This window comes from Nilaparvata lugens, chromosome 6 (assembly GCF_014356525.2).
Source record: "Nilaparvata lugens isolate BPH chromosome 6, ASM1435652v1, whole genome shotgun sequence".
Lineage (NCBI taxonomy): Eukaryota > Metazoa > Arthropoda > Insecta > Hemiptera > Delphacidae > Nilaparvata > Nilaparvata lugens.
The window spans coordinates 33,058,504-33,070,938 of record NC_052509.1 but is presented as its reverse complement, the minus strand read 5'-3'; the positions used below and the strand labels follow the sequence as shown (position 1 = coordinate 33,070,938).

At 39.3% G+C, this 12,435-nt stretch overlaps 1 protein-coding gene across 1 annotated transcript; it reads left to right on the top strand.

Annotated features, from left to right (window-relative positions):
• The first annotated feature begins 903 nt into the window (after window positions 1-903).
• On the top strand, window positions 904-5,774 carry LOC120352023. Its single transcript, XM_039431430.1, has 3 exons — window positions 904-1,786; window positions 2,961-3,140; window positions 5,745-5,774. Exons 1-3 carry the CDS (start codon window positions 1,373-1,375, stop codon window positions 5,772-5,774), a joined length of 624 nt encoding a protein of 207 aa, XP_039287364.1. The 5' UTR covers window positions 904-1,372.
• Window positions 5,775-12,435: the final 6,661 nt, after the last annotated feature.

The window sequence follows — 12,435 nt, the reverse complement described above, 5'->3', positions numbered from 1 at the left end:
TAGTCTGCATTCCCTCGGCATGATGTTAGATTCTGAAAAACAAAAGAATAACGATCAGGATGACATAGAGTACAACAGCATGTTTTTAAATCAGTTGTGAATTGGCATTGGTAGAAGAAGGCTGTGTGTGAAAATGATATCTCAAGATCACATAATGTTGTATGAAAGATTAAGATTATTATCTTTTGATAGAAGATGGTCGAAATCTTCTCCGCATTTGTCCGTGGAAAACATGGCAAAAGAGGTATTTATATTCTCATCTGCACCAGACATTGTGCGATGTGTATTTTGTTCAATTTGTTTGGGAAAATGGGAAGAAAGTGACATACCAGCAATAGAACATGCAAGCTGCAGCCCAAACTGTAGAAGGAAAGATAATATAACAATTGAAGAGGAGAATTTCGATAATAATATTCTACGAGAATATGAAGAAAGATATTTAACTTTCAATTGTGTAGAAGATTCATCTGTTCAAGGAGAGTATTTTGGAAAGCATCATCTACATTGTGACTTTTGTAAATCATTATCCAATAAAGCAGAGTATTTTGCGAGAAATGGTTATTTCTTACATAAAAATCCATTCTATCTGCAATGTGTCTATTGCAAATATATTATCGAAAATCCATTTGAAAAAGTAATGCATTTACCGTTTTGTTTATATGAAGAGTGTGAGAAAGAAGAGCGGGGGTTGGATGTTCCGGATATACCGTATCGTAAAGATGAGGTAAAATCGCATGCATGCAGTATATTGTAGAAGGTTTTTCATCCTCCGAGGACAAAAACTGTCCTCTGAGGACAAAAATTGTCCTCCGAGGACAATTTTCCTCTCCTCCACACAGGATAAAATCAAAGTAAAATGTACTTACATGTGATGGCTGCATGCTCGACTGTGTAGTTGGCTCCTCTCAGCTGTAGCTTCCTCTCAGGTGTGTTGCCTCAACGAGACCTCAACTGTTTATGAGGTGTGGAACTCAAGTTGAGAAGTGAGAAAATGCTGTGAAAACAATGGAATTAACTGGAATCAATCGAGAATGCTATTCAAAAAATGTTTGAGTGAGCTCTATGTTGTGAAAGAACTGAACTCAACCGACAATGCTAATATGTTTGAGTGGGTTGACATGGGGAAGATTTCTTTTCAACTTCTAGCAGATGCTTTCACCGTTCCATGCTGAGTTCTAGATGAGATCCGTCTACTGACAGATGGATGCTATTTGAAAAATGATTGAGTGTCAGTTTTTTGTAATAGGAGAGAGAATACTTACATGTGGGAGCACGTGGTGTAGAGGGGAATTTTTTTTTTCGACTTGTAGCACGCTCTCACTCGCACGAGCCTGGAACAGAGAGAGAAACGTATGCTATATAAACATAAGTGATGAGAGGAAAATTATCATTTACATCAGAGCCAGATTTGAGTATACTTCACACATTGTACGAGATGAGTTCTCCATCATCTTCTCAATCGTTCATCTTACCAGATAGCGCACCAGCACACCAACGCATCCTCAACTACTGGCAGCGGAAAGCTGCCCTCGCTGCTGAGTCGTCCCCTGCTGTACCCGTCCCCTCACCGCTCAGCGTGGAACCACCATCACCAGGCGGGGAGATTATCATCCCAGACAGCCCTCTTCAACGTCTAGCTCCAGCTGCTACCTGGACTCCGTGGCGTGTGGTGCTAACAACAGTGAGCAACAAGCAGAAGCAGGCGAAGAGGAGGCTGCTGTTTGAGAAGCCTGAAGTTAGCGGGGATGAGGAGGAGGAGGAGCAGTCAATCTGCTCACAAACAAAGGTTAGTTCCAACAAATATTATTAACTTGTGTATGCACAGATTTTTTTCCCGTGATTGATTGTTAAAAAAATCTGTACACATACAAGTCTTTGATTATTTGATACAAATATTATTTGAAATGATTAGAATGCAAGGAAATATTATTTGAATCAAGAGATATTATTGTTTAAAGTAACAGATCATGCAACAATGTTAGTTTCCTTGAACTGATTAGAATGCTAAGGAAATATTATTTGAACTGATTAGAATGCAAGGGAATATTATTTGAATTATGAGATATTATTGTTTAAAGCAATCGATCATGCATAAATGTTAGTTTCCTTGAACTGATTAGAATGCTAAGGAAATATTATTTGAACCGAATAGAAATTGATGCTAAGGAAATATTATTTGAACCGAATAGAAATTTAATTATGAGATATTATTGTTTAAAGCAATCAATCATGCATAAATGTTAGTTTCCTTGAACTGATTAGAATGCTAAGGAAATATTATTTGAACCGAATAGAAATTGATGCTGAGGAATTATTATTTGAACCGAATAGAAATTGAATTATGAGATATTATTGTTTAAAGTAATCGATCATGCATAAATGTTAGTTTCCTTGAACTGATTAGAATGCTAAGGAAATATTATTTGAACCGAATAGAAATTGATGCTAAGGAAATATTATTTGAACCCAATAGGAATTGAATTATGAGATATTATTGTTTAAAGTAATCGATCATGCATAAATGTTAGTTTCCTTGAACTGATTAGAATGCTAAGGAAATATTATTTGAAATTATTAGAAATTGATGCTAAGGAAATATTATTTGAACCGAATAGAAATTGAATTATGAGATATTATTGTTTAAAGTAATCGATCATGCATAAATGTTAGTTTCCTTGAACTGATTAGAAATTGATGCTAAGGAAATATTATTTGAAATGATTAGAATGCTAAGGAAATATTATTTGAAATGCTTAGAAATTGAATTATGAGATATTATTGTTTAAAGTAACCGATCATGCAACAATGTTAGCAATATTATTTCAATAACTGAAATTACTCACTTTATGCAGAGAATGCCAATTCAATGATGGCAAGTTGAGACAATAATCGATCAATAATCTATCAATCTCTAGTATGATCTGAAACAAATAAAACACTAATCGAATATTTTCCAACAGAAACGAGCTGGAATAGAGCATGACTCCTCACTTGCCCTGCTAATAAAGGAGGTGGAGGACTTTGTCCAACTCATAAACAAACCTCTACCCAAACCGTGGATCCCGCTGAGGGAGTTGAAGGAGGATCTACCATACCCCATCATCTCGGCTCAAGAGGACACCAATAAACACGGTCGTCGTGTAATTTTAAAAATAAGGAATGCAGGAAGGAAATGTGAGGTGTATTTGCCGCAAAGATTTGCTTCCTGCATTGACACAGGAACAATTCAGCATTTTAACATTAAATGTAAAAATTATGTGTTGCTGGTAACACATAAGTCGCCAAATTGGTCGGATATAAAAATTGTTAAGCAATAACAATTTTTATATCTGTATACAATTCGTCGACCTATGTGTTACGAATTGTACAGATGAATGTTTGTGTAAAAGTAGTGAATAAATTGTAATATTGTTTTTATAAAAATTGTTTTCAATTCTTACCTGTTGTTGATAAGTTTACAATGAATAGTAGAAACACACAGAAGAAATGGTTCACCTGTTCTGTTGTGAATGATATTTAAATAAGATGAGCGCACCTTTTATAGTTTGTTGCGAGCATGCTCAGTAGTCTTTACTGCTACACACACACACACAGACACACACACACACACACACACATACAGCCGTACAGTCAAGCGGCTTCGCTCCCTCCCACATCTGTTTTGGCACGTGTTCCTGCAGATGTGGGTGGGCGCGCAGCACCTTCCCCTTTTCAAATTGCATTCACCTTTTCAGATTATTTGCTATGTGAAATAATACTCTTATCATTCAAGCAATGTATCATAGCAATCTGATACATGGTGTGAATTCATTTCCAACTCGATTGAAAATTAAACCAATTCAATTTTCTTTTGATTAAGTTGGTGTAATGATTAATTAACCTCAGTTAATGTTCAACCATTGAGTTGAAAGGTAAGAAAATGGTATGTAGGAGAAAGCAGAGTTCAAGGAAACGAGGTAAAGGAATCTTGAGTTCAGCGGCAAAAGTTTTTAAAGGTGTGTCAGGTTTGGCAGGTAATGTGACATCAACTATTCTAAATAAGGTAATTGATAACCTGCAGCAGGAAACTCATATTCCGGGATACGAGTGGTGTGGGCCAGGAACAAAGGTTAATGAAAGGTTAAAGAGGGGTGATCAAGGTATAAATTCATTGGATAGAGCTTGTAAGGTACATGATATAGCGTATACGCGAAATAGCGATAATAAAACTCGAGCGGTACCTGACAGAGCTCTAGCAAATGCTGCATGGGACATTTTCAAAAATCCTCAAACACCTCCTGCCGAGAAAGCACTTAGCTATCTTGTTACAAACGTCATGAAAGCTAAAGCAGCATTTGGTGGGTCTTTGAGAAAGAAGAAGAAGAAGAAGAAGAATGAGAGGAGAAGTTATAGTAATGATATTAGACGCAAAGCTATAGCTCGGTTGAAAAAGCATATTGCAGGAAAAGGGTATTTTTTGAAGCCTTTTCCTAGTATTAGTGGGGGGAGAGTTTTACCCCCTCCAGCACCACCCCCATCATCATATGGAGTGAGTTTATTCCCTCAAGTTAAGAAACGTAGAACAACAAAGAAGAGTAGGAAGAAGAAGAAGAAGAAGACATGAATATTGAAGGAGAATTGAGTAATTATGATTTGATTGATTGGTCGAAATTATTACAGATTCAGCTAAGAGGTATATATATGCTAGATGCATTACCCAAAAAAATTCTAAAAAACGAGAATGCCATTGTGAATTTAGCAAGGGAAAGTGAGGATGGTACACATTGGGTTGCATATAAAAAAGTTGGTTCCAATGTTTGGTATTTTGATCCAATTGAAAATTTACAACCGCCATACGAATTGGACAAATATTGGAAAAAAGAAATTGGAGTAAATATATTCTATAATGTAGAGCATATGCAACCATTAAATAGCGATTTTTGCAGTTATCTTACATTATTGTTTCTTGCATATCAGTTGTAATTAAGTGTTTGTGCTGAACACACATTACAAGATGGTTGTTATTACATTAAGATCTAACACAAGTAACCTCTATGAACATTTACAAGAAATTATAGAATTGGATAAAAATCGTGAATGGGAAATTGGATTGATTAATTTTCGTAGTTACAATAGTATTGCAAACATTAACAAAGGAACAAATTCCAGCTTCAAATATGGCGATAGATTAATTGAGCTGGATACGGGTGCATATGAAGTTGAGGATATTATAAAATCTTTAAAGAATAAATTGAATATTGATGAGAAGAAGAATAAACTTATTATACGCCCAAACGTAAATACTATGAAGATTGAAATTCATTCTGATAAAGCCATTGATTTAACACGTACAGATTCGATTGGAAAGATACTTGGTTTTAATATTGTTGTTTTGCAGCCAAATAAATGGCATTATTCTCAGCATTTGGTTAACATAACAAGCATTGGTAGTATTGTACTCGAGTGTAATTTAGCATGTGGTAGTTACTCTGACGGAAAACAAAAACATATAATCTATGAATTTTTACCAAAGGTTCCTAGCGGCTATTTAATAAATGAAGTACCATCACCAATTATTTATCTACCTTTGAATACGCATCGAATTCAAACTATTAATGTAAAGGTAACAGACCAGTACGGATCGTTTATTGATTTCCGTGGAGATACAATTACAATTAGGTCACACATACGTGAAAAACAAAAGTAATGGGTTATCTTGTTTTTAATCCACGTTCAAATAAGACTTGTACATGTGATGTCATTAGAGAGATGAACGTGACAGCGTCAACACCTAAAAACAAACGTGCTTTGTCGGCTAAAAGCGCGAGAATATTAGAAAAGTTGGGTTTTATAGTTGATTGGCGGAATGTTAGGAGGGGGAGCGGCAGCAATTAGTGAAATTCTGGATGTGGAGACAGACCTCCAGTTTTATAATGATATAACCAAATTCCAATTTCACACTCATTCAGTTTATTCGGGACAGGAAATGAAAAACTCTGACGAGGCATGTATTGGCATAAATTCTTTAGATGTCTATTCTTACCTTGCAAATCATTCATATTTATTGAGGGAACAGTTAACTGTACAAAACCGGGAACAGGCCCAGGCAATGCACCAGTTGCAGCAGACTATAAATTGAGCAGTAACGTAATCGGCAACCTTTTTGATGAAATACGATATGAATTAGCAGGTCAGCAAATTTCTAAATCAAGATCGATTGGATTAACATCCACAATCGAAGCTATTCTAGTGAAGAATATGCTTGATAAAAACACATATCACTTGGCTGGTTTTGACAGAGCAGGATATGAGCTAACAGATAATAAATTCACTTTCTGTGTACCACTGAAATTAATCCTCCCGTTTTTTGAAGGTTTTCAAAGAATAATTTTAAATTTGAAACAGGAACTCGTCTTATTGAGGTCACTGACAGATCTAAATTGTGTTGAGTCAGCAAGTGGAACAAATGTTAGTGTGAAAATTACAAAACTGCAATGGAGAATGCCCTACATAACTTTAGAAGATCAAGTAAGACTGAAATTTTTGAGACTGCTCAATGCTGACACTCCACTGAAATTAAGTTTCCGACATTGGGAGGTTTGTGAATCACCAAATTGCAAAATTCACTTAACCATTCTTGGGCAGTTCGCGACACATCAAGCATTGGTAGTATTGTACTCGAGTGTAATTTAGCATGTGGTAGTTACTCTGACGGAAAACAAAAACATATAATCTATGAATTTTTACCAAAGGTTCCTAGCGGCTATTTAATAAATGAAGTACCATCACCAATTATTTATCTACCTTTGAATACGCATCGAATTCAAACTATTAATGTAAAGGTAACAGACCAGTACGGATCGTTTATTGATTTCCGTGGAGATACAATTACAATTAGGTTACACATACGTGAAAAACAAAAGTAATGGGTTATCTTGTTTTTAATCCACGTTCAAATAAGACTTGTACATGTGATGTCATTAGAGAGATGAACGTGACAGCGTCAACACCTAAAAACAAACGTGCTTTGTCGGCTAAAAGCGCGAGAATATTAGAAAAGTTGGGTTTTATAGTTGATTGGCGGAATGTTAGGAGGGGGAGCGGCAGCAATTAGTGAAATTCTGGATGTGGAGACAGACCTCCAGTTTTATAATGATATAACCAAATTCCAATTTCACACTCATTCAGTTTATTCGGGACAGGAAATGAAAAACTCTGACGAGGCATGTATTGGCATAAATTCTTTAGATGTCTATTCTTTACCTTGCAAATCATTCATATTTATTGAGGGAACAGTTAACTGTACAAAACCGGGAACAGGCCCAGGCAATGCACCAGTTGCAGCAGACTATAAATTGAGCAGTAACGTAATCGGCAACCTTTTTGATGAAATACGATATGAATTAGCAGGTCAGCAAATTTCTAAATCAAGATCGATTGGATTAACATCCACAATCGAAGCTATTCTAGTGAAGAATATGCTTGATAAAAACACATATCACTTGGCTGGTTTTGACAGAGCAGGATATGAGCTAACGGATAATAAATTCACTTTCTGTGTACCACTGAAATTAATCCTCCCGTTTTTTGAAGGTTTTCAAAGAATAATTTTAAATTTGAAACAGGAACTCGTCTTATTGAGGTCACCGACAGATCTAAATTGTGTTGAGTCAGCAAGTGGAACAAATGTTAGTGTGAAAATTACAAAACTGCAATGGAGAATGCCCTACATAACTTTAGAAGATCAAGTAAGACTGAAATTTTTGAGACTGCTCGATGCTGACACTCCACTGAAATTAGGTTTCCGACATTGGGAGGTTTGTGAATCACCAAATTTGCAAAATTCACTTAACCATTCTTGGGCAGTTCGCGACACATCGAGTTTTGATAGTCCAAAATACGTTATAATTGCATTTCAAACTGATCGTAAGAATAAAATTAAGGAATCAATATCTAATTTCGATAGCTGCGGTATTTACAAGCCACTGCAGGTGGAGGAGGAGGAGAAACGAGAAGAGGAGAAGAAAGACGAAGGATTCAACGAGCCCGCCAAAGAGAAAGAAGTGGACAAGCAAGCGAGTGCAAAAATTGCTACAGTTGATCTTCACTGGTTTAAACAAGATTGTAATCAAATTATTGTGAAAGAACTTGCCATAATTGATCAGTTTAATAATTATATTGTATTCCATTTCAAATCACCATTTGCAAAGACAGAATTGAGTGCAAAATTGTATAACGATGTAACATGGTTAGAACGTCACTATCATAAAATAAAATGGGAAGATGGAGATTTAGAATACAGTGACTCATTAATACGTGATTACCTTGTAGGTTATGAGAAAATTTTCACAAAAGGAACTGAGAAAGCAAAGTTTTAAAGAAGATTACATACTAACGTTCAATGTATACCTGAGGATTTTCCAAAACCCAATTTCAGCTTTTTCACTAGTTCATGGTGTTATGCTGTGTGTAACATTCATAAAAATAGACCAGATGCTCGGTGTGCTTTGTTCTCTGTCCAACATTATAATTCTTTGTTGTTTAAAAATATGTATCAAACAAATGATTTCTTGTGCGAAAACAATCGAATGCAAAGTATGAAAATGTACACGAATTCACAGAAAAGAAACTTTGCTTGTTATGGATTCTTCTACAACGGAAAAGAGATTCAGTGTGTTTATTGCATGCATCCATTGAGACTGCAAAAAGCACGTACATGTTGTCTGTCGACAATTAATGAAGAAAGACCACTTAATTACTCTATAATAGTTCCTGCATACACTTAGTTTTGTTCATTCGCTTATCATGGATCCGAGAAAGTGGTTGGCTGCTGACAACGAGTTGGAAGTGAGGTTAAAAAACTGTATTGATTGGTATGATGAGTGTGAAAGTGCAATTAGGAAATCAACTCGTGAAAATTATAGTTTGGCGAAACAATTGAAAGACATTTTTCTAAGCACGGTTAATTTAAATGACATAAGAGACTATCTATGCTATTATCGTCCTCATAATTTGTGTATAGATAAGCTTATTAAAATTGAAGATGAAATTATGAATAGTTGTGCTGGTGAAATGTGTAAATAAACGTTTTCTGCCTTCAAATGATTTTTCATTCCAATATCCCACTCACTTTTAGTTTAGTAACTGCTTAGAGCTAGAGCTGACAACAACGCGTGTGGTGCGATCTTTTTATCGAGGCACGAGCCCCTACAACACGTGCATCTCATCAATTTCAGAGACATGTGGGAAGCCGTTAACATGCAGTGTTATGGTTTTTCAAAATTCAAAAAATTAACTCGTCTCTTGATGGGAATTTCATTTAACAAATTTGATTCAATTGCTAAGAATATTAAATTTTCAACAGGATGTCAAGATGTTGATTTACCGTTAACAAAAACAGAAAATGTACACTTTCCAATTTTATCTGAAATATTTGAACTGCTCGATTCACTAGACAGCGGACATCTACATTATGATTGTACAAATGATTCGACATTATCTGTTGTTAAAAATTCTGATGAACTTTGGAAATGCTTGTATGATATTGCAGATAAAAAATGTAAAAGAACTTAGATCATTGACCTCTCTCTCTGGATTCACTCGGCTATCAGCAATGCTAGCCCACCGCGGAGATAAGGGAGGTACCGATGGCGCACCATCTTCCGCGCATCAAGACGATTTCCACCCGCCTCTGGCGGCGGCTCAACTCCATCCCCTCCACTTTGGGGGAGTATTTAAAGGCCGGACGAGCCCCAGACCACAGCATTCCGCTCACAAACCTTCCTGCTCCTGGTACAGCGGCCCGTTGGCTGCCGTACCCGACCTCCTGCCCTGGTACAGCGGCCCGTTGGCTGCCGTACGTCCCTAACCTTCCATCTCCTAGGGCACAGCGGACCGTTTTGTCTGCCGTCCCTGTCCTCCCATATACCTAGGCACAGCGGACCGTTGTCTGCCGTCCCTGTCCTCCCATTACCCCAGGGCACAGCGACCGTTGTCTGCCGTCCTGACCTCCCATCTCCCTAGGGCACAGCGGACCGTTGTCTGCCGTCCTGTCCTCCCATTTCCCCAGGGCACAGCGGACCGTTGTCTGCCGTCCCTGACCTTCCATTCCCCCAGGGCACAGCGGACCGTTGTCTGCCGTCCCTGACCTCCCATCACCTAGGGCACAGCGGACCGTTGTCTGCCGTCCCTGTCCTCCCATTTCCCCGGGCACAGCGGACCGTTGTCTGCCGTCCCCGACCTCCCATCACCCTAGGGCACAGCGGACCGTTGTCTGCCGTCCCTGTCCTCTCATCTCCCTAGGGCACAGCGGACCGTTGTCTGCCGTCCCTGTCCTCCCATTTGTTCCCAAGGCACAGCGGACCGTTGTCTGCCGTCCCTATTCTTCCTTCTCCCCAGGGCACAGCGGACCGTTGTCTGCCGTCCCTATTCTTCCTTTTCCCCAGGGCACAGCGGACCGTTGTCTGCCGTCCCTATTCTTCCTTCTCCCCAGGCACAGCGGACCGTTGTCTGCCGTCCCTATTCTTCCTTCTCCCCAGGGCACAGCGGACCGTTGTCTGCCGTCCCTATTCTTCCTTCTCCCCAGGGCACAGCGGACCGTTGTCTGCCGTCCCTATTCTTCCTTCTCCAGGGCACAGCGGACCGTTGTCTGCCGTCCCTATCCTGTCTGTCCTTCCTTTTCCTACTTCACTGGAGCGGAACCGAGGCCGTAAGGCTACAAAGATTACATCAAAGTGGTGTCATCAGAGAAGAGAGCGACCTTCACGCCGTCAGAAGCACCAGGAGGTGCTGTTCACGCCAGCTGAGGCACAAAGAAGAAGGAAGAGAACTTCGACTTGCCTCCTTTCCCCGCCCACATTACGACTGAGCGAAGTCATCCAGGAGCAACACCTGGGTATCAATCACTCACCTCTGAAGCTACTCAGGCCAACGTGATAGATTGCGCCCGCACTTGGGGCACGAGGCAACGAAGTAAGAATCATCAGAGTGAACAGGCGAGTCTGATTCAGATGCTCGACATCAGGAGCTGACAGAGGATCAGTCAGTTGAGGACGTAAACCCCGAGGTGATAGCCGACCCCAGAGTTTCCTGGATCTATAAATTGAAAAAGGAAGAAGCGTTCAATCTTCTACAAGATTGGGGCATAGTGTCATCTGGAACACTTGCTGAGTTGAGAAGGTTGTTAGTAGAACAACATAAGAAGATGGCTGTATGTTATCCCAGCCTAAGACCCGAATAGTTAGCAGAAGCAGTGGGGGATCTGGACACTCAGCAACAGGTACTCATGCTGAAGTTGGAACCAACATTCACACAAACCCCCTCATGGACCCAGGGCGGTATGTGACAAAGTAAGAAGCTGGAGACTGTCATTCGACGGCCAATCAGATGCTCCCAGCTTCTTAGAAAGGCTAGACGAGCTACAACAAGCCTATGGGCTCACTGGCAACCAACTACTAGTTGCCCTTCCTGAATTACTAGTTGGTAAGCTACCCTATGGATGCGTAATCGTCGTGACCAATGGAGATCATGGGACAATTTTGTGACAGATTTCAGATCACGCTACTACCCACTTACCTATGAGGAGGACCTCGAGAATCTAATTCAGGCAAGGAAGCAAAAGGAAGGTGAATCGTTTGACGAATTTCTCGAAGATGTACTGACACTCATGAGACGTCGAGGAGGTTTTACAGACGAAATTAAATTACAGAGAGTGTATAAGAATCTCCTCCCACGGTACAAATTGTATATTCGGCAATCAGATGTTCATAGTATCAACGAATTGGAAAAATTCGCGAGGGAGTATGAACAAATAAAAGCAGAGGAGAAACAGAATAGACAGAATTCGAGAGTTCACATGATTGAGGACACGAAAAAGATTACAAGGCTCAAGGTTGAGACAGTTATAACCCCTACTAGTAACAGACCATCTCTTAGTGAGTCTGAACCCATGTGTGGGCAATACAAGAGACCAGGGCACTGGAGATCACACTGTCCTGATATCCCACCATGTAAAAGGAGCGCAAAGAGAGCACTGAAATGTGTCTGTGATGTGCAGAAGGAGAATAAAACTCCGAACAAGACAGCAGTGATGCAAACGGCACACAGGATTCCTGTGATTGAAGAGTCATCAAGTGACAACAGACTTTTCATTACTGTGACAATCGGTGGTAAAAAGTGTCGGGCATTGCTAGATAGTGGCGCTGAAGCTAATTATATGAGTAATGAGGTTTATGAAGTTCTTCAAAAAATAGGATGATAAGGAAGGTACCAACTCATCACCACGCAATATTAGCTGATGGACGATCTACCCCATTAAATGGGAAGCTGACAACTAATGTCACTATAGGACAAATCACAGTTCCACTAGTGGCGTCTATACTGGAGGACTTGGACAAGAGTTGCTATTAGGCATGGAATTTATGTGTGAAAACAGGGTGAATATTCACACATTCACGA

Excerpts from the sequence above, each read along its gene's own strand:
- LOC120352023 (XM_039431430.1), top strand. The coding sequence starts at position 1,373 with ATGAGAGGAAAATTATCATTTACATCAGAGCCAGATTTGAGTATACTT. Across the intron at positions 1,787-2,960 it reads CAATCTGCTCACAAACAAAG|AAACGAGCTGGAATAGAGCA; the intron begins GTTAGTTCCAAC and ends ATTTTCCAACAG. Across the intron at positions 3,141-5,744 it reads CCAATAAACACGGTCGTCGT|AGAGATGAACGTGACAGCGT; the intron begins GTAATTTTAAAA and ends TGATGTCATTAG.